Source organism: Hyposmocoma kahamanoa, unplaced genomic scaffold, assembly GCF_003589595.1.
Source record: "Hyposmocoma kahamanoa isolate Upper Pololo Valley unplaced genomic scaffold, ASM358959v1 86, whole genome shotgun sequence".
In the NCBI taxonomy this organism is placed as follows: Eukaryota; Metazoa; Arthropoda; class Insecta; order Lepidoptera; family Cosmopterigidae; genus Hyposmocoma; species Hyposmocoma kahamanoa.
In genome coordinates this window covers 7,138,249-7,161,974 of record NW_020654289.1, presented here as the reverse complement: position 1 = coordinate 7,161,974, position 23,726 = coordinate 7,138,249, and the positions used below count along the sequence as shown (strand labels likewise).

At 37.2% G+C, this 23,726-nt stretch overlaps 1 protein-coding gene and 1 pseudogene across 1 annotated transcript; both read left to right on the top strand.

Moving 5' to 3' along the window:
- The first annotated feature begins 6,949 nt into the window (after positions 1 to 6,949).
- LOC113234809 lies at positions 6,950 to 9,816 on the top strand (annotated as a pseudogene).
- A 2,792-nt stretch (positions 9,817 to 12,608) lies between these two features.
- LOC113234836 (kappaPI-actitoxin-Avd3e-like) lies at positions 12,609 to 19,010 on the top strand. Its single transcript, XM_026470344.1, has 4 exons — positions 12,609 to 12,662; positions 16,864 to 16,987; positions 17,840 to 18,012; positions 18,105 to 19,010. Exons 2-4 carry the CDS (start codon positions 16,902 to 16,904, stop codon positions 18,167 to 18,169), a joined length of 324 nt encoding a protein of 107 aa, XP_026326129.1. The 5' UTR covers positions 12,609 to 12,662; positions 16,864 to 16,901; the 3' UTR covers positions 18,170 to 19,010.
- The last annotated feature ends 4,716 nt before the right edge of the window (positions 19,011 to 23,726 follow it).

Below are 23,726 nucleotides of genomic sequence, written 5' to 3'. Positions count from 1 at the left end.
TTGTGCGTCGGTCTAGTAATATGTTCTTATACACGATTAAGTCCCGGTTTTTTAAATCAAATAATGTAAGAAAATAGTTAAAGTTTAAACCAATGTAACGACTTCATACTTAAATGTAGACCCGGAGATCACTACTTTCAAGTGATCTTGAGAGCAAACGTGAGTCTATTTTGATTTTTTTTTTAATCGGAAATACGGGCGCTACACGAATGCACGTGGCATGTAGGATTTATAAACATAATAAACTTTCAGATTTACAATTTCAGTATTACAAATGAGCTCTGAACTAGACTGCAATCATTTGCATTTTATGGCGGCGGTAATTGCTTTCTCATGTTACAACGTTGCTAATGTGAAAATGTAGCTAGTTCATTTTGAAAATGTAGCTCGTACATTTTGTTAACAACCTCTATAATAAACTATTTCGTTTATATTATAAACTCATCAGGAATAGAGTTGATTTAGTATTTCACATATCAAACGTAATGTTTTAGAATTGTGTTCATTGAATTCCACATTCCAATCATTGCTCGTAAAATGTTTCAAAATCAATTCCTATTATGATGATCTAAGGTTTAAACTTCGTTATACTCGGAAAATGTGATTCCCTACATTAATACGACAATCTGTTTCTCTCCTATTAAATTGTGAAAAAATCGACTATTTCGTAACGAATAGAATCACCCACTTTTCGAATGTACTCGTAAGGCATGGAAAATAGTATATTATTACCACGACATGATTTCTTTTTATTTTCCCGATATATCGAGACGGTTACACACTCCATGGTCTCGGGTTGACTGGCCAGTGGCAGCTTTAAAAACAGACATATTTGTCTACCCTCTTTCGCTGTCGACGATTACCCTCCTCTCGATTACTTTATTAGACGAGGGTAGTCATCGACAGCGAAAGAGGGTAGACAGATATGTCTGTTCTTAAAACTGTCATCTGCCCCTGGCCAGTAAACCCGTGACCATGAAGTGTGACCGTTTCGAAATATCGGGAAAATAAAAAGAAACCATATCGTGGTAAGAAACCTGTAATTAGTGATAATCACATGCAGTATAGTTTCATGTCCAATTTTTTTTGTGAATAATTAAAAATATATATCTATTTATTAATCTAAATTTGGCGGTACAACAAAAACCTGAGTAAGTTTATTCGTGCACCGCAACTAGAAAGATGAAAATATTTACAAGTAATTACATGTGGACAAGTACACGTGTCCACTATCAATCACTGACTGGCCCAGGCTTATAGTGCCGAGACTGGAAGTGAAACAAATGAGGGACGGCGGACTGCGGGCGCATTTCTCATAATCCCAGTTTATCTTTATGAAAACTATCCGCGCAGCATCTATATGCGCGGCGTGCGCCCGGCCAATCCGTCAGCGAGACCGGGCCCACGCGTGACCAGAATGTGTGACAGCAACCATGGATGAACAATCTATTGAAGTGACTTGCGATCATCAGTATTAGTTTTATTAAACCTCCATATTATTTTCTCTTTAATAGCTTGTTTAATTTAGTTTATGCTTTAATTTAATTTTTTAAGTTACAACTTTTCTATTTCTACGTTGTTTTTGCAAAATATGTTCTTTCTTAATTAATTGTACAATTCTAGATAAGATCTCCATCATATAATTTATTGTACGCACTATTGTAGTAAATGTTGGAGAAACATTAAATAAACAGAACAAGTACATTTAGACACCGATAATTTTATTTTACTATTTAGACACTTCAGATATCTGATTCAAAATAATAAAATACTGTGGATTGTACACAGCTTTTCATGGCTATTGTTTGATAAATAATAGGCCTTTATATTTAGAAAGAAACTTCTTCTAAACCCAAAAACGTTATTATGCAACAGTTCTAGAAAAATAGGAATATGTCATTTTTTTTACATTCTTACACTAGCGTAACAGTGTATATATAAAAATTTAATTTTGCAAAGTCAAAGTTAAATCATCTTTTTTCATACGTAAACAAATTACACTTAAAATCGTTATATTGATTAAACTCTACTGCTCATTCGTAAGGCAAATTACCCTGAGAAGAATGAGCAAGAAACTCTGAACAAAATTTAATTTAAACATCTTCGATCGAAAAGAGCCGAACCTGCAAAAACTGAACGGGTCACTAACACCTTTAGTAGTTAGTTAGCCTCGTAAAAGACAAATTTTGAATATCACCCGGAATCTTATTATAGAAGCATATACATTGAACGTGGTGTTACTGTAAAATTCTATAACTCCACTTAACTAGGAAGCAAAGTAGAACTTTGAAAACTGAACTATACTGTTTTAGTACTCACTAGACATGCGCTGCGCCGCCGCCGTTGCCGGCGCCGAAGTGCTTGTCCGGCGTAGAATTGGCGAGTTGATAAACTGTTTATTAAATATAAGTATAAAATATCAAAACTCTTAAAATACTTTTTTGTTCTTACGTACGTAGCCATCTTGAATACGCCTCCCAGGTGTGGAATCCTCATTATGGCGTGTATTCCGCACGAATAGAAGGTATCCAGAAGAGATTTCTACTTTACTTGCAATATCGAGCAGATATATTTCTGCCAGACTATGAGACTAGGTGTCACAAATTTCACTGTCTGCCATTATACAAACGGAGAGGAATGGCTAATTTTGACTTACATAGCTAACATAGCAAACGGCACTGTCGATTGCCCTGAACTCCTTGAGCAAATAGGACTACGCACAAGCAAGGTTGCACTGAGAAATCCTATCACCCTTTACGTTACTAGGGTTAGCACAAATTATAGACAAAATGCATTTTTAAATAGGGCGTCTCGCTCTTTTCACTCTTTAGTTAATAGATATGGTGAGGTGGACTTGTTCAACACGAGTACAAGTAAACTAAAACGCTTACGCTATACTATAACTATTTAACGTTTTTAATTTCGTTATTTTTATGTGTTATTTTTTCTTTAAGTTGGCAACTTACTTTTTAGTTTGTTTCTATCACTGTAAATAATTATCTGTGGAAACTTTTAATTAGCCCTCAGCATACACGCACTGGCCTGTCAGGCGTATATTCTATTCTATTCTTGTTAGCTAGCTGTAAGTTTACCAAAAATAATGAAAATAAAATAAAATAATGATAAATAAAGATCCAACAATACGTACATAGAAGAACTCGTGTGGTCTCCTAGCACGGTTTGCTAGGAGACGTCAGTACGATTCCGGCCGGATCGAAGGAATTTTTTCTAAGTGTTTTAACTTTGTGTTAATAATTATAAGAAACTAGTGGATTAATTTCACAAAAAATAATTGAATATCATGATGGTGAAACTTCTGACATTCAATAAAATTTTTATTAAAGAGCATAAAAAAAAAAAAAAAATTATTTTTGTTACTGTACTTTTACAAACATTCTTTAAGTCGATTATTTTTAGTGACAGTACCTACATACCTGCTAAAGTACTTGAAAAACACGTTGAAAATACATACAAATGTTGATTTAAACAAAGTTTTAGTGTCTTTTAAACACTTGAAATATATATTCCACGCCGATACCACGCCGCCGGTCGAAAAACCATCAGAAAACTGCCGACAATTTTACGCCCGACTCACATCTCTACTATCACCCCATTTTCCAGACCATAGTTAAAATATGCAAAAGGGCATCAGACTACGTTATTAGTTTAATGTATTTATAAAAGCAACAAGATTTGATAGCAACTTTTTAAAGGTTTAACAAGAAAATCTAGTTATTCATGCAAGGAACGTTATTTGCCAGGGTGACTGGCGCAGTGGCAATGCTACTATTTCGTTGCGGTTTATAGCTCTGAGTGCACTGATATGGGTACTTGATACCGATAAAAATGGAAGGTAATTAATTTGCTACTCCGCGAAGCCAGAGATGGCCGAGCGTCGAACATTCAACGACTCTTGAATATGCGTCGTAGAGAGGCGAAACCGTGTTGGGTATATATTTGAAGTGGCCAGGGAAAGAATAATTATCAAAGACACTTAAAACACGTTTTGTTAGTAACACTGACCGTAATTTGCCAAAATCAAAAAAGGCTAATAAGGTTCAATATCCTGAAACATTAGCTTCTACCTTTAATAAAAACGGAAGTAAATTAATTTGCTACTTCCAACCTTCACCAAAAATATACCCAACACGTGTTTCGCCTCTCCACGAGGCATCCTCAGGGGCTGTTGACTGCTCGACGCTCGGCCGACGAGTGAGCTCTTTTTCTTTTTTTTTTTGAAGGATATTTTGCAGTTGGCCGCTGATGGGCTTGACTGCGCCACCGGAGAAAAGGGCGAGCTGAAGGCTCATAATCCCTAAAATAAACTTAAAACTAAGTAGCGGGCCTGAGGGCACCCAAGTGGGCACGGACCTCGGCTCAGGGCGCTACTGGAGACTTCCGCCAGAAGAGCGTGCTGTAGGAGAAAATCTACCAGTGTACGTGCTGAAATGAGGGGCTCTACGACCTCGCCGGTGAGGGCGGTTGGTGCGTGCGGGACGGGATAGTGAGTGAGCTCGTTCAGAACGGTTGGTGTATTTATATCCCGCTACCCCCAGTGTTGCTATTGTTGAAACCCGAAAATACCCGTAATAAAGGTGATGATGCAAAATTCAATTGTTCATTAATTATACAACCCCTGTTGTTGTACCTAATTATTTCCATCTGTTCTAAGACACCCAGACGTAGTCCTTTTTCGCAAAAATGTAAGATTTCATAAGAATGGGAATCTGGTAAAATATGATTTGTTTCTAACAAATGTTTAGCAAAATTGGACCTGACTGGGTGTTTATGCCTAAACGAAGAAACATGCTTTTTATATCTAGTTATAAAGTTACGCCCTGTTTGACCTATATATGCACTGTTACATGTGTCATAGGTGTAACTAGATATAAAGAGAATGTGAGCTGTGAGAAAGAAAGTTTTTCTTCAATCAGGCAGGTACCTTTACAGCTACTAGCTGCTGACTAGAGATGTCGCTATGATAATTGTAATGTTAAGTTTATTGACTATAACGATTTAGTCAGTCAGTTATTCTGTTATTTTTTGTGAAATTACTCCATTAGTTTGTTATAATTATTAATGTAAAGATCAAACACTAAGGAAAATTCCTTAGATCCGTCTGGATTCGAACCAGCGCCTTCAGCGCCTTATTTTATTAATTTTATCCCCTGTAAAATGGGAACATTAACTGCATGAAAAAAATATTCAACACAAGCGCAGCTATTTTGCACGATTTAACCTCCACCGGCTATGCGGAGTAGCGAATAAATTTACTTCCATTTTTATTAACACATATTTGCGAAAAGTAACGCCTGAATTTATTAAGTACTTGACTTCACAAAAAAGACCAGTAAGCAGGACGTGATATAAACGTCACTCATAAAGAGCGCCGCTGGTCTTCTTTGATGAATAGAAATATCTAAACAGGAAATGAAACTATTTTTCCAGATTTAGTTTGAGTTTTTTCAAACAAACCAAACAAACAGAAGGTTTAGGAAATGAAACTATTTTTCCGGATTTAAATCGCGTATATTTGTTTTTTTCAAACCAACCGACGTTTCGGGCCCTTTACAGGTCCCATGGTCACGGTTGACCATGACGAAACGTCGGTTTGTTTGAAAAAACAAATATACGCGATTTAAATCCGGAAAAATAGTTTCATTTCCTATGTGTAACAATCGCGAAAACCTAAGAACTCGATAGAAATATCTAAAGTTTCTATGATTTGCGCTACTTCCAGCAGCTTTACAGCGACAGAGCTATGAAATGTTACGAACATACAACCGTTATGACCGCTATTGACTTAGATTCTATGACGTCATTGCGAGCCCAGCTCCTGGTCTATAACCCGGGAATAGTACTCGGACTACGGCCAGATAAATGTGAATAAGTGGTGTAAGTTTTGCTGTATATTAAGACGTTTTGGGATGGGAAAGAATCCTTAAGGAATTATAGATACTTGTTGCAAGAAGAGCATCTCGTTCTTTAGTAAATATATTTTAATTTTTTAGCAAGCCTACATTGTAAATAGTCATAAAAGTAAATAAAAGGACAAAGGAGTAGCTTACCATCAGGCGCACGACTTGTTCGTCCCGAAAAAAAAAATTAATGTCTATGTTTTGTAACTTATTGCCTAAGTATTCAATATTCAATAAGTACTTAACTGCAAACCATAACGTGTTTAGGTTAGGTTAGAAAAAAAAAACAATTATTTAGAGAAGGCCATTGACTTACAAATAAATGGACGACGGGTCTAATACAAAAACCACGAAAAAAATGTCCCAAGTCAACCTATTTAAACGTAGTGACATGTAAAGGAATATGAAAAAGTTACAACGTTGAATTTAAATTGTAATGTCATCGCAGTACTGTGTAATTTTGCTTGCTTCGCTGTCAGTCGAACAAACGAAGACTAAAGCGTGAATGACGCTCTGTATACGATTTTAACGCCCTATACGTTCGGACACTTTTTAGCGCGGACCCGACGTCCATATAATTGTAAGTCAATGGAGAAAGCACAATTCGTCGAACTAATCAATAAATATATCTTATTCTATATATAATATCTAAAGATTAAATATTAGTAAAAAAAAAGGAGGAGGTGCTCAATTCGAATTTTTTATTTATGTATGTATAAATTTATTTTATGTATAAATTTGAAGAAAATATTCCACCTCCAAGAGTGGCACACTAGGGGATGAATTCCGTTTCACTTTTCGGTAACCGATTTCAATAAAACTTGTCAAATAGATGTAATTCCAGGAACTTTTGAGGTCGGTTTTTTTATAAAAAAGTAATTTAATTACATTATTTAAATTACATAAGTTTAATAATTATTTTATAATAAATACTTGGTTAAACATATACCTGTACTATTTATTAAATATTTATTTAAGCAAGTAATTGGACATATCCTTATCATCTAAATCAGTGATTCCCAAAGTGGTCCAGGTGGACCCCCAGGGGTCCACGGGAGACTTGCTGGGGGTCTACGTAGGCGTGAACAAAAAATGGGGGTCCATAAGATGTTAATGGGGGTCCACGAAAAATTATCTGCTTTTGATAGTAAAGAGCAAAAATGTAAGCATAGTTTTATAAGGGCCTACCTACATGGTTTTAAGTACATAACTAAGCAGATAATATTTTAATAAGGCAAGCGACTTTTACTTGTCCAAACTTGCGTATTCGATATTACGTACAATTTCGTGTACGTACATGTACAGACTTGCAAAGCGCTATCCGCCCGACAATGCTTAATGCTTGTTCAGACATGAACTTGATCACCACTATAAATACTTGATGCCAAAGGCAAACTCATTCATTTGTTTCCGGAATTTCGAAAAAAAGGTTTGAGATAATTTATATCAGTGTTTGTTAGTGCCGGAGAAAAGTAAGTAAATACCTTTTTTTTTGTTATAGTACTTATGTATTTTGTTTACGTGTACTAGTCGGTTGATCACAACTGCTTGTATAGATAGGTAACTTAGGAACTTACAGATATTTTAATTGTCCTCTTTCGATTTGAAGACAAACACAGCACGTTTTATTCAATTGTTTTTTTCGCGAGAGAAGCACTGCCTCTCTAAAAAGGCCGAATAAGCAATAGCAATTAATTTTTCAATTTTTCTTGCAAATAACTACTAATTTTATAAAACAGTATAAAAAAGTCACGTTTTAACAATGAAGGCGCAGACAAAAAATACGCAAATACATCATTGATTTGATGAAATGTTAGTTATCGTTTTTATGGACAATTTTGGGATTTCGACTTTTATTTTTTCCTACACAAATATGATCAGTATTCGATACTGAGTACACCCATTTTTATTTGTACTATTAAAAATTAGTGGTAATTTAGGTACTTTAAAATTGATACCGTTTTGTGAAAACGTCTGTATTTGTCTTAGCGGTTATTAGTTGGCCCCTTAACAAGCCGTAATTCTATTTCTGCGTGCTGACAAAGGCTGCGGTGTGATACCTATATTCAGAAAAAAACTTGGTTACTAAAACATTCTTTTTTACAGGTAAGGTAACTGACACGAAACATGGCTACAGCAAAGAAAAAATGTCGACAATATAGTGTCGATTATTTGAAATATGGTTTTGTTCCATCAGAGGCAGACAAACAATTGCCCATGTGCCTATTATGCAACAAAGTTTTGAGCAATGACTCTATGAAACCATCAAAGCTCGAAGATCATCTAAAAAGGTGTCATACTGACAAAATAGGTAAAGATTTAAAATATTTTCAAACATTGAAGGAAAAATATGAAAAGAGACCCACCATGCACAGTATGTTCGCTTCAACATCTCAAAGTAACGATGACGGCTTGCAATATCTTACAATATCTCATTACTTATAGCAAAATCTGGAAAACCGCACACTATCGGAGAACAATTAATTTTACCCGCTGTTGAAGAGGTTTTAAAAACTGTTTTGCACAAATCTCCATTTGACGTACTAAAAAGAATTCCATTAAGTAACAATACTGTTCAAAGACGCATTGATGAAATGAGCTCTGATATCGAAAGTTTTTTGTGCGATCATCTGCAAAAAACTCATTTTTCTATACAACTGGACGAGTCAACGTTACCCGGTAATGAAGCATTATTATTGGCATATGTCCGATTTATTATGGAGGAAGAAATTCACGAAGAATTGCTATTTGCCAGAACTTTAGAGACTGACACTAAAGGCGAATCAATATTTAATGTTCTGAGTAATTTTTTTACGGAAAAATCGATTCCATTTACAAACATTATTTCAGTGGCAACAGACGGAGCTCCTGCAATGGTCGGGCGATATCGTGGGTTTATAAGTCATCTCAAAAGAATTATACCAGGACTTACAGCTATTCATTGCGTAATCCACCGACAACATCTTGTGGCAAAACATTTAAGTGACAGGTTGAACCGATCTCTTCATTTTGTAATAAAAGCTGTCAACAAAATCAGAAGCAATGCATTGAATACGCGTTTATTTGCTCAATTGTGCGATGAAAATGATGAAGACTTCCAACGACTGCTCTTACATACTGAAGTACGCTGGTTGTCGAAAGGCGCATGCTTAACGAGATTTTACTCTGTTTTCGATTCCGTATTAGAGTTCCTAGAAAGTAGAGATCCAGATTTAAAAGAAAACTTGATCAAATTCAAAGCAGACATTGCGTATTTGACAGATTTGTTTAAAAAATTTAATGATATCAACTTGCAGTTACAAGGGGACAGCCTGAATTTAATAAAAACAAAGGGGATAATTTCGGCTTTTCTTGGGAAATTGAAATTTATGAAGCAAAACATTAGTCGGCGCGATTTTCTCAATTTCCAAACTTGTCGCAGGTAGAATGTATTGATGAGGATATCCATACCTACAGTCAACATTTAAGTGCCCTGCATGATGACTTTAAAACCAGGTTTGAAGATATGCTGACGATGGATATACCACCATGGATCATAAATCCATTTGAATTTGATGAAACGGAAGTGGCCAATGTTGTATTACAAGAGGAGCTGCTCGAGATAAGCACCAATGAGGAGCTGAAGGTGAAATTTAGAAAAGGCTACCAAACATTTTGGCTGCAAGCAGAAATACCCGAAAAATATCCTGGACTGTGGGAAATCGCAAAGAAATTTTTAATAGCTTTTCCCTCGTCATACCTTGTCGAAAGGAGTTTTACTGCCGTTACAAACCTCTTAACAAAAAAAAGGAGCAAATTAAACATCACAGAGCGGGGGGATTTGCGATTATTGCTCACAAAAATAAAGCCAAACATTGATCGTTTGCTGACACTTCGTCAAATACATCCTTCCCATTAATTAAAATTATAACCTGAACCTATATTACCTTATTATTTTTTTCTAATAGTAATTCTATTCTTTTAATAAATAAAATATAGGCACAGAACTCAAAAACGACACAATTTTTATTTTTTGGCGACTTTAAGAATGTGGTAGAAATGTAGCAGCAGGGGGTCCACCGACACCAGTAAAATTTTGAAAGTGGTCCACGAGAAAAATAAGTTTGGGAACTACTGATCTAAATATTTAAAGGAAAGTAGAAGAATACAAGGTTCAATTTTCAATGGGATTTTTTAAACTTTTTTTACATTTAGCTGTAGCGTATTATACATGAAATTAGATGATTTTTGTCGTAAAAATTGCGTTAAATCAAAGCTGATTCATTAATAGCCAATTAACGAGGTCGTAATGTTAGTAAAGGGGCAAGCATACTACGTCGTTGGTAATTGACACAATTATGTGTTGACTTCTAAAGACCTTATGATGAATTGTGAAGTATATTCTTAATTACTTTTTGATATAATGCGAGCGTGAATAATCTCCCATCGTTCAACTTCAAAGTTACTTGATGTCAAATATAAAACATTTTTAAGTAACATTAGATCTCGTTGTGAAAGAGTTTGTCCTGGGAAGTACTGCCACTTTACGTATTTCTGCCGCCAAGCAGTAATGTGAGCATTACTGCGTTCCGGTTTTCAAGGGTAAGTAAGGGTGCTGGTGGAACTACAGGCACATGGGACTTATCAACTTGTGTCTCAGCGTGACAGGCGCAGTGGCAGTGTCCTCTTATTTTTGCGATTTAAAGCTCTGAGTGGCACTACAACTGTGATGGACAGGTGTATCGTTGACAAGCAGGCGGACGACTTGTTCGTTTTGTCACTTTGTATCATAAAAAAACACCAAATTTAATACATTTTCAAAATCATACGTGAAATTGAAATAGCAAATGGGTTTCGAAATGTCTAGAATTTGTAGTTTCGTCAGGCAAATTTTAGACTTAGAAGTTCAATTCCGAGTCTTAAAAATCGTTACTCCCTTTAATATTTTTTCGATGGGACCTAGCTGAGTGAAAAAATAAATTTCTCACAGATCAAACAAAGTTTTACAACAAGCACATACTAAAATTCGTAGGATCCGCTGGTTCATTCCGTGGCTTAGTTAGCATGGCGTCTAGCGCGGTTTACTGGAAGATGCTGGTTCAAATACAGACGAGTAATTTCAAACTAGAAGAGTAATTTCATAAAAAGTCATTGAAGTAGTAAAACATCGCAATATTCAATAAAATAAATCATACCAACGCAAGCGTAGTCACGACGACTTTACGTTACGACGTTACGTTACGTTACGACGACGACGTTATTGTCTACTACATTTACGATTCTAAAGAACGAATCGACAAATTTACAAAGTACGTACCTACAGTAAGCTTTGCACCTATAATATACAATCGAACTATTTAATATATATATGAATGACTAAAATTGTAGCCACTATGATTACGAGCGAATACAAATGCGATACAATGCGAAAAGTCCATAATGAAATCTTGTAGCGATTCTATTTCATGCTTTTGTAAAACTCGAAATTAGTTTGGCATTTTCATTAACTCGTTATTCGTAATATGAAACAAGCGTCTGGTATAAAGTATTATGGGCCAATTGTCGCGTTACTTTTCATTGTTACAGAGACTGAGGCTTGCGGACCACCACCACCACCAAGATTTTATTACTCGCCCGGTGGTCCACCAACTCAAGCAGAATATGACCCATACTCGAAATGGAACTATCCACCGCCTCCGGGATGGTACGAAAGTGAGAACTGGCCCCCCAGCCCTTATAGGGTTATGGACTACATTGAATTTATGAAACAGTATAAAAAGTTCGTATTCATTTAAATAATATAATCAGAACATAGGTACCGGGACAAAAGAATGACTGAATGAGAGAATGAAGAACAGCCCAAGGCGTCAAGTTTGGTGTGCTCTTGACTGTACTTATGTATGCTAGCAATTATAACATTATTATTGTATATTACGTTTATAATATCTTTGAATTAACTGCAGCAAACCTGATAGTACGTAAATAATAGTGGTGTACCGCAAGGACCGTATATTATAGACGATGTGCTCGTTTCATAGCAAACAGATTCCGCGTTTCATCGAAGCTATAATAGAAATAAATAGAGCTATAACATTGACTTACAAATAAATGGACGACGGGTCTAATACAAAAACCACGAAAAAAATGTCCCAAGTCAACCTATTCCAAATTTAAATTGTAATGTCATCGCAGTATCGCGCTGTCAGTAGAACAAATGAAGACTAAAGCGGAGTTTGGCGCTCTGTATACGATTTTAGCGCCTTACAAGTGCGGACACTTTTTAGCGCGGACCCGACGTCCATATAATTGTAAGTCAATGAGCTATAACGAAAACATTCAATTAATTTGTTATCGAGGACTTTTGTTATAGAAAAACGCAGGAAGCGAAGGATAGAGCGATAAAGCAAGCTCAGGATGCGGCTGACAAAACAGATGACAGTGTGGTCTCGGACCCGAGCAATCCTTACAACTTGAATCCGGGTGGTATAATGGGACCTAAGGGGCCATTCGGCCCAGATGGGCCATTTGGCGGCGGCAAGATAGACTTCAGTCCAGAAGGTGATGGGGGATTTGGAGATAAAGGACGTTACGGTCACGACGGAAGATTTCGTCCAAAAAAAAGTCTCGACCGTCAACCGTACGAACATGACGGAGTTTACGCTAACTATCCGACGGCTTGGGCGGTAGCGGGCATAAAACCTGCGAATGCCATTCACGACGGGGTTCCCAAAGACGTCGATGAAGACTGGCCCAACACTTGGCAAGGTAAATTCAAATTCTGAATAACTTTCTTTTATAGGCAATCAAATTGCATTTGAAATTGTCAAATTTATTAAACACTACTCATTCGTAAGATTGATTCCCTTGAAAAGAATGAATAAAAAACTCAATGTCAAGAGGTTCCACTTTGTAAATAAGACATTATTCCTAGAAGCAACCTGAAATAACTAAATAGATCACTCCCATGAATTTTCCAAATGCACAGAAATTGTACGTCTGGTATAACATTTTTGTTTTAGTTGTAAACGTCGTAAATGGTTAATTTTGAATATCAACAGGAATTTATTATAGAAGCGTGTGCCTTTATATGAAACCGATTCTCATAACTATCGGTACATATTTTTGTTCTTTTGGATTCAAGATGTCATCGTTGTGTTCAAATGTCAAAATGTTCAAATGTGACCAATATCAATAAACTAATCAACATAAGCAGCTGATCTGATGGCACAGTTAACTAATTGGATGAATGAATAATTTCATGTGGTAGGTAGACGCATAAATTTGTCCTCGTCCACGGCAGGGGCATTAGAGCGCATTTATTTGACACGAATCTCATCGCGCTCACGCGAAGAGTGGTCTCCGCGTTGCCGCCGCGCAGCGACCGCGTGCGTCTAACTGTCATGGCAAAATACGCTCTATTTGTGTAGCTTTTACGTTTTAAAATGAGCGTCCCGGGCACGCGGGCAAAACTGGCTTGAATGTGGTCTACGCAGCTGCCCGCGCGGTGGCCGAGCGGTTGTATTATGCAGAGGAATTTAAGTGTTGTTGCCTGGTATATAGAATTCAGATTCGCCATTAATGTACATGAAGGCGTGGTAACCGGGCAGTTGCCGCGCGGCGGCCGCGCGCAAACTTTTGCCGCGTGTAACTGGGCGCTTACGGGGGTGCAGGGGCGGGCTTGTGTTGCAGTGCAACACAAAGTAAAAATGTGAATGCACAGGTAGTAACAATATTTTTTGACAGTTACAAGGCACACACTCAACATAGCCCCGCACTAGGGAAAACCCTGTGTCGCGGGTGCCATGGACACACACATAGACAACCCAAATTACACCCAAACTCACGAGAGAAATAAATGTAGGCCATACAAATATTTCTCCTGGCCCGGGAATCGAACATGGGACTTCTGCGTGGCAGTCCGGCTAGCTTAAATGGTAACCGTTAGGCCACGGAGGCAGCTAAAAGTTCTAACGATAATATAATAATAATCTCAGTACAGAGTACTAAAAAAACCGACCTCAACAATACGTGGAATTACGTCTATTTGCTAAGTTTTATTGAAATATTTGTTTTTTTTTTTTGGCAGAAGTAACTAAAAATTACTAAACCCAAAATTTTCCATGTGGCCACCAGGGACCCAGACTTCCTGGCGCAAAAAGCACAAGCTAGTAGCACTTACACCTTACATAACTTTGCCTTTATTTACCTCTATGGTGACAGATTATTATACCAAAAACGAAATAGAGTAATAGACATGGTCAGAAAACCTAGGTCTAATTTAAATGTACGGAATTAAGTAAATGAATGTTAGACAACATCACATATGTTGCTTTGATCCCAAAGTAACTAACTAAAGCACTTATATCATTGACAATAAAAAAGTTAATTTCTATATTAATCCGACCGGGGATCGAAACCGGGACCTCAGAGATGGCGACATCATGAAAACCGCTGTTCAAGCCACTCCAAGAAGGTCGTCAAATTCGCCGTCAAATTAGATCCGTGCCCCAAAATAAGTAACGGTAAAGTGTTTGCATAGATATTTTCTAATTCGTTTGGGTAAATTATCTAACAGCTCTTGAGTCTGCCATCCAGTCTGTTTTGATTTTTGGTCTATCCCGTTTCGTTATCCCGAATGACGTTAAACTTTTAAACAAGTCACTTTATATAACTGTAACTGTTGTATTTTTCAAAGGAAACGAACTATTTCTTCGATACATGAAAGCCCTACGAAATTAACGCTAGACTACGAATTTCAGAAATCATTTACTGTTAATTTTTGATTATACATATTTCAACGTCCACCTACGGAAGCCGGTGATACCAAAAAATTGAACGGTCTTTATCAAATAGAATAAAACTTATCAGAAGGAATGTACAAAATAATTAAAGCAGTAGAGCTCCTTGTGAACTTTTAGTCTGTTTTCAGGATTTTATATGATCCGGTGAAATATCGTGTAAAAGACAAGGCTCTGTCCTCTCACCCCTCCTATTCTCCCTGTATACTAGAGATATCCCGTAGTATCTTTCAGTAAATCTCGCCCTCTTTGCCGACGACACTGCGCTCTATTATTCGGCGCTCAGCTCCAAATTAGTTTCCGCAGTTCTCCAATCTGCCACCACACGCCTAGTCGACTGGTTTCGCAGATGGAGAATCAAAGTCAATCCTGACAAAAACGTCGCGGTACTCTTCACGTGAAGTAACCTATCCAGTCGTGGGGTATAAAACCTCACCCCGATCTCGCTCTTTGGTCGCCTAATCCCTTGGGTGAACACGGTCAAATACTTAGGAGTTACGCTCGATAGGAAGCTGTCATTCAAAGCACACGTGAAAACCGTCCGCGATCGCGCCCACTTTGTTAGGAGGCGCCTCCACCCCTTCTCAATAAGCATAGCAAACTCTCCCTTCGTGGTAAGGTGAGATTGTACACGACCAGCATCCGCCCAAACATGACGTACGCTCTTACGTACGTAGGCTCTTCAAAATAGATTCATGCGCAATGCGACGGGTGCCCCGTGGTACCTGCGCAACGCTAACCTCCATATAGTTTTCCGGCTCCCCACAATAGCCGAATTCATGAGCAGGCATCGAGGAAATACTTCGACTCTGCTCCTCGCCACCCCAACCGCCTCGTGGTGGATGCATCCAACTACGACTCCCTCAGGGAACACCCCTACCGCGTACGTAGGACCCGTCGGCCAAGGGAAGTCCTCAACGACCATGGTGACCCTACCACTCTCGCCACTTTGAAGGCCAACCAAATCGCACATCAGTCCTCCATCTCCACACGCACCAACCGTCCTCGCCGGCGAGGTCGTAGAGCCCCTCATTTCAGCACGTATACTGGTAGATTCTCTCCTATAGCCCTTCTGGCGGAAGTCTTCATTAGCGCCCTGAGCCGAGGTTCGTGCTCATTTGGGCGCCCTCAGGCCCGCTACTTAGTTTTAAGTTTATTTTACCGGTGATGAGCCTTCTGCTCGCCCTTTTTTTCCGGTGGCGCAGTCAAGGCCATCAGCGGCCAACTGCAAACTGTCCTTCAAAAAAAAAGCGCCGATCAGTGTGAGCCAGCGCGCCCTGCGCGATGGACGATCCTTTTGTATGACCGGCCGTCACTACAATAGTAAATACCTGAATCATTTGATCTAGCAAAACAGTTTTTCCCGCTTCTCCTCCGGTGACATGCCTTAAAAATTTAAGTAACACTGCTACTATTATGTGTAGGAGCGTCGCTTACCATCAGGTTCTCTTGTTCATCCTATTACTTGATATTATAACCGCTCACGCGATGCGCTCCTCCTACCGCAAAATGGCGGCTATTTGGTTTCGCAAATTAGAAAAACATTCAGTTTAAATACAAGTTTGTATAAATAAAAATTATTATTCTGCATTGCTAAATAAATACCCTCCGTACTACCAACAAAAATATTTCAAATAAAATGCAGCAATACACCGCAAATCCTGCACTTAAAAAGCACTAATAAAATTTTTGGTGTACTTGGATAAATATGATAATATTCGGTTTGAGTGGTTCCAACGTTTACTATGAAATTACTCCTTAAAGTATAGTTTATAAATATTTATATTCAGGGTAAACTTAAAAAATGCTACTTACGGTATGTTTTCAATAAATAAACACCGAAATCACCAGCCCAAACAATAACACACGCGATTGTCCTGACGTATTTTTGAAGTTGTTTATTTTTTTTTAAATGACAGACTTAGGCATTAAAAACTTTATGGTTTGCTAGAGTAGTTACCGAAATAGCAATTAATATTAGTTCTGTTACCTGTTATAACTTCGATATCCGATAAATCGGTATAAAATCATCACCGGCACCTCTAGGTGTGATATGCGTCTACGGCTGCATGTGTCGCGTGAGCGGATAAAAAATATAACGCTAAAATTTTCACATTTACCTACATTATACTCATTATTGAATTAATCGGCCGTTTGTCATGGTACAGGTTTCGGCCTACCAGATAAAGGTGCTGAGCCTCCTCCGATGGCTATGGGTCCAAATACTTATGGGACTTTTTACGACTGTCACGAGAAACCCGTTCGAGGCGATTGCTGGGGTCGTGAACTCAGGTAAGAAGACTTTCTAGTCAACGTATATCAACGCAGTCTTTATAGTCTAGACAGTTCTAGAACGTTCCACCGATCAATTAACGTTGAAGTTATGTAATCCGGGGTATATAAAAAACAATATAAAACGAACCGGCGGGCCAAGAAGTACCCTTTCAAAGGAGCCGGTGTGGTTTCCATAAGGCTTGATGTCAAGCCCGAATCACTGCACACTATGTTTTTTAGGTTTGTTTTATAGGAAATTAAACTATTTTTCCGGATTTAAATCGCGAATATTTGTTTTTTCAAACAAACCAACGTTTCGGGCCCTTTACAGTAAAGGTTCACGGTTGACTACGGTTGAGTCAACCATGATCATGGGACCTGTAAAGGGCCTGAAACGTCGGTTTGTTTAAAAAAACAAATATACGCGAATTATATTAATTTAAATCCGGAAAAATAGTTTCATTTCCTATGCATATCTGCAGTTAACGCGTATGGTCGTGACCAGCTGCATGCTGTCGAGACATAGTAGAATAAAACAAGTAGGGTAACTCCATTCAAAATAACAGCGTGGCTTGTATGTGTGCACAACCGCCGCACGTCGTTTATGGTTGCTCACATGCGTAGGTATTTTTGGATTTTGTATGAGAGTAATGTATCTGTAACGTAGTAACTAATAAGTCATCTGTGATAGTACTATAATTAAATAAACTGAGTTAAATTTTGACATTCATGTATCGTAGGTATACATAGTAGGGCCTGCAAGGTTCCGCCTGTAGATAAGTAAGTGTAAATTTAACCAAAACGCTTTCCAGGCATGCTTCATTGTTAACTACCTAATTATTTTACAATATGCAACTTGTTTTGTTTCAGATGGGCTTATGATCCATATTGGCAAGACTGTTATAGATTTCTTTGGGGTGGTTGTGGTGGGAACAAAAATACTTTCATAACTTACGCCGTCTGTCGCGAAATATGTGGACGCGGTTCTCAACAAAGGCAATGCAAGCATACGTATAAATTTGAAGACTATATAGAATGGCCTGGTGAGAACTTATACACCTCCGAACGTGCTTCGTCCAGACTGCGTAATAGAAGAATGAATACTAATAACAATAATACTCAAAATGTGTTGCAGAAGATTATAATAAACAAACAACCAGCAAAAGGAACATATGCGATACTAAATATTCTGAAAAATAAACAACAAACACCGCATCAAGATAAAGAAACGATAAATCCTGAGAAACGAATATTGGAAACAAGCACAATAAAATTATTATCGAAAACAGATAAACCTGCTAAAAATTCTAGTGCTGAAGTGAGCCCAATTACAAAAAACACAAAAGTATCAACCATTTCTCTAAAAAACAGTAACGTAATTATTAGTAATAAACGCGCTGAAATCGAAACATCTAACATTAACGACACCTTTGTTAATAACCATACTAATGTTACAACTGATAATAGTAACAAAACTTCTTTTAATAATTACAATGACATAACCAATTCCACTTCTAACACACACATTAAACAAAATCCCAGTTATGATCATGCTAATATTACCTCTTCTTACATTTACACAAATCCTGTGAATAACTACACTGGTATTACCACTTCTAATATTACTAAAACTTCCGTTACTAATCATACTGATATTACCTATTTTAACATTAATAAAAATTTTGCTCGTAACAACGCTAATATAACCTCTTCCAATATTAACAAAACTCCTTTTCATTATTACACTGATATAATCAATTCCAACAACATTGATATTGCCACTTCCCATATTAATAAAAATTCCACTTATAATCGTACTAACATTGCCCCTTTTTACGTTTACGCAAATCCCGTTAATAACCGTACAGGTATTACCACTTCTAACATTACAAACGCTTCCGTTATTGTTACCTCTGGCATTAACATTTTTAACATTAATGAAAACATCACCAATAGTCACGAAACTTCCAAAATTAACAAAGCAGCCGTTACAAACCACCCACTTACAACTTCAAAATACCACAAATAATGTAAGTAACAAAGAGGATCCGACTAGCAAAACTGATAAGTTGTTAAGTCGGTCATGAATATATAAATACAAGCTACGTGTTTTATTTTCGTTGTGTTGATTGGTATCCTGAGCACAGCACTCTCATTTTGATGTGAACATTAAGGTCATAAGCCACAATTCTGGCTGACTGGCATTTGAATTACATTCACAGGAAATAAAAGTATTTTTATTAGATCTAAATCACGTTTATATGTTTTTCAAACAAATCAACGTTTCGGGCTTTCTACAGGTCCCATGGTCACGACAATAACCAACGTATAACAATCGCCAAAACCTAAGAATTTTTTTCATTCGTGGTCCAAATACGTTAAAGCGTACAGTACTATTTTTTACAGTAAAAATGAATAGCGAAAACCCCACCGACAAGACTCTAGCTCTTAAATAATGACACGAAGAAGTAATAGCTCTGAAATTATATTATTATATATTTTAACGAGATAGCATTAGCAGGCTTTATACAGACACTCTATTGCGCGTGAAACTGCAATCGTGCGCAATTGAGCGCGCGTGTAAAGATGTTGGAAGGAAAAGGGAAAAGCCACGCGATTGCGCTCATCAGCCGCGCATGCAATCGCGCACTATCACTCTCCTGCACGATTAGCCTTTACACGGACGCTCTTTCCGTTGTAACAAAAACGAACACGAGCAATTGCGCGCGAAATAACGTTAGTTTAAAAAAAATCAAACAGGTATTTGCGCACGATCGAGCGTGCAAGCTTTCCCGCGCGCAATCCGATAGAGTGTCTGTGTACAGGGGGCTATTGTTATACGAACTCATTCTCTAACATATTAATTAACGTGGACATGACGACCTTGGAGGCCCAACGATTTGCACTGTATGAGGAGATCCCGAGCTCAATTTCCAGTAGGATCATTTTAGAAAATAAACTTATAAATTGGTTGGTTTAGTGTTTTGTGAAGTGCCCCACTTGAAGCGAATCCCATTGCTATGGTACTCTTAATACAGGGAATTTCCTACTTTGATACCAGCTAATTGATGTAATTGTTGATAACTCATATTAATCTATATAATAATTATCTGGTACATCTTATACCCGCTTTGATATTTGGTTTGTGTTGAGCAATAACATGCTATATTTATATTACGGGATGTTTCTTATTGGAAACATGTGAATATCACCACCAGAACATCAGAACCACATTCGATTAAAAGTTTAACAAAGTAAATAATTTGAAATAATGTTTACCGGATCGAAGAGATTTTGAATAATCATTTCGAAGTTTGAACTTTATACAATTATATACTAATTACGGCATGATGGTGAAATTACAGGCACATGGTATGTGTTAACTTATGTCTCAGGGTGACGGGCGCAGTGGCAGTCTCCCTGAGATCTTTGCGGATTAACGCTCTGAGTAGCATTGCAACTGATATGGACAGGCGTGTTGCTTAACACCAGGTGCACGACGACTTGTTCGTTCCGTCACTTGATATTGTAAAAAAGAACTTGTGGATCCTCAATATATATATATATAGATCCCACAGGAAGATCCCACTGGAATTCCAAAGTCCTTACTTAAATATGTCATTTTTACTTATTATAGTAGAAGAGCAGCAATAGAAACTCTGGAAATCTAATTGAAATGTTTAATTCCAAATGCCACAATTTTTATGGATCCAAAGTTTCAATCAAATCGACACTCTGTGCAAAGTTTAATTCTATTTTGGATGTAACCTTATGAAACACAAAGACATTCAGGAGACGCGAACAAGAGACTCATAAAAAGGCGTGGTAATTATTTAAGGCGCATTGTAATTAATTAATTATTAATATAATACAGAATGAAAATTTTAAAAAAGGAAAGTTCCTCAAGGCCATACCCTGGGGCATCGTGCCCAGAAGACTGGCAACATTTCCCCTTTGAATACCTAAACTTATTCTTTGGCAAAAATAACTGCCAGCCCTGTGATCTCCGGAGGCTTCTACAAGACGATGCGACAGCTCGTTCGCTAGAAGTTTCGCCTGTGGCCTCCAGGGACCCAGGTCATCAACCTTATTTTTGTTAAATTAAATTATTAATAAATTTCGATCAACAGACCCAAACGCTACACTTATTGATTTCTAGTTTTTGGCGATTGGCCCTTTAAAAATAGCAATTGCAAAAGCTTAAGAACTCGATAATTACCTTTAAAATATATCTTTAACTTTGTAAGTTTATTAAGTGACAAGAAAAATAAATACTTCATGTACGTACAAGCTTCCAGTACTGGTCCATCTTGGTCAAGTCGCTAATAACAAGTGACAAAATCGGCTAAACAAAAGCACACGAACTCACGAAATCAGCCAGAGCAACACAATAGTACCGGTAGAGCGCTTTGTGAAAGAGCTCATTCAAAGAAGTACTGCCGCCTTACTAATTTCTGCCGCCAAGCATGAGAGCATTATTTATTGAGGTCCGGTTTTGAAGGGTAACGGCGCTGGTGAAATTACAGGGACTTGTTAACTTATGTCGCAGGGTGACGGGCGCAATGGCAGTGACCCTTAGATCTTAGCGATTTAAGGCTCTGAGTGGCACGGCAACTGCTGTGTTCGACGACTTGTTCGTCTCATCGATTGGTATCATAAATACAAGGCGTGCGTCAAAAAAGGTCACAACACTGAGCAATGTTCAAATTTTATTTTTCGTAATACTGTTGAATATGCAGAGCTGGCTAGTTTTAACTAACCCAAAATCCTGTAACACGGCATTCCAATTTTTTTTATTTTTACCTACAGTTTCCCAAAACGTATTTAGATTAAAGATACCAAAAAGGTATTAAAAATGCAAAAAGAAAATTATGTTGTAATTTCACACATCACTATTATACAAATAAGTTTTAGGTTATTACTCGATTAATACAAACATAGACTTCCTTGTAAAACCTCTTTTTTAATCTTTTTGTTTCCATTGTTGTTAAATAAATGTATATCTCAGTAATGAGCAATCAGGGCATTGCCGACGATAACACCCTATGAGCAGACGCATGTTGTAAAACATTACAGCGCGTAGCGCTAAGCGCAAACTCGATCGACCAACACTAGAGACAGATTTTTTAAAATGCGTAACTTAAAAAAAGTATTACATAGATAGATAGATAAACACTTTATTGGTCACACACAAGAACAAGAATAGTACATAAACAACTTAAAATTAATGTTTGCAAAGGCGGTTTTATTAATAAGAGCGATCTCTTCCAGACAACCTTTGAGGTAGAGGAAAGCTAATCGGAGCGGGAGACGTAGTGTGCCAATTTTACAAATAAAAATAAATAGGCTAATTGTATAAATAAAAAAATACAAAATAAATACACTATATGAGACGGGGCAGCAAGGCCAGACACCTTAATCGTTGTAGTTATAGGCAAACGATTCTAGAAGACTATCCATGAATTTGTAAGATATTTTGATTGGCATTCACAGATTTTGAAAAATTGGTACAGTCAGCAAGATAAAAGGCAATTTTTACAAACTTTCTTTTATGCCATTCGGACCTGTCTCTGGTAAGGATTAATAGTCTCTATGGGACCAACTGCGATAAGAGTACTCGAAATGTCAGAAATCGCAAAAAATCTTTTACCATACATTTTGTAGGGATCTATTTAGTAATCAGTTATTCTAGGTTATTTTTTGTTAAAGGAGCCACATTCTTCAAGATTCCTTAAAATATTTATTATAATTATATCTACAAAACTTTTTTTTGTCATTCGATCCGGTCTCTGGTAAGGGTCAATAGTCTCTATGGGATATACAATGTATTATTTTCATTTTACTTAACTGCCTTCGTGGACTAATGGTTACCATGCCGGACTGCCACGCAGAGGTCCCAGGTTCGATTCCCGGGCCGGGAGAAATAGTTGTATGGCCTACAATTATTTCTCTCGTGAGTTTGGATGTAATTTGTGGTTGTCTATATGTGTGTCCATGGCACCCGCGACACAGGGTTTCCCTAGTGCGGGGCTATGTTGAGTGTGTGCGTTATATATATATATATATATATATATATATATATTTTAACTTTTTTTTGCCATTCGATCCGGTCTCTGGTAAGGATCAATAGTCTCTATGGGATATACAATGTATTATTTTCATTTTCATTCTTAAATTTTTTTTGTTCTAAGGATCGAAATGCAGTGTTAAGGTAATTCGAGCTGCAAGCCGTCGGGCTCACTATCCCTTCAAAGGACGAAAAGTATTACATGGACACATTTTCGTGATCTCGCTGAAATTTGAAGTATCTCGGACGCTCTGTCAATATTATTCGAAAAGGTTTAGATAAAGATGAAAGGTTATTTTTAACCAAAACAGAACGCCCTTCTATCGAAGATTTAGAGTACCTAACACATATGTATATTTCAGTAGATTTATTGTTACAACTGTATAAAAAAGCTATACATATTTTTTCTAATTAGTACGAGTAAACAGTTTGTTTTGTATTCATTATTATTAAAAGATTTTTTAGTCAGTAAAAAAATTGCTCATATTACCGATAAAATATTTACGCCCGTTACTTAATAACTTTTATAAAAACGATATATACGAGTACATGTAGGCGGTGCTATTGATAGATCTACCAATGCGAGGTTGAAATGATGAAACGTGTACTAAAAATGGTGTAACAACTTTTATAACGAGAAAAAACATGAAAGTATACAAGCAATACGCTGAATTTTCTAACAATGATAAT

Bases quoted from the DNA above. Each gene is read 5' to 3' on its own strand.
- LOC113234836 (XM_026470344.1), top strand. From the start codon at position 16,902: ATGGCTATGGGTCCAAATACTTATGGGACTTTTTACGACTGTCACGAG. The intron at 16,988-17,839 runs GTAAGAAGACTT...GTTTTGTTTCAG, and splicing joins TGCTGGGGTCGTGAACTCAG to ATGGGCTTATGATCCATATT. The intron at 18,013-18,104 runs GTGAGAACTTAT...AATGTGTTGCAG, and splicing joins AGACTATATAGAATGGCCTG to AAGATTATAATAAACAAACA.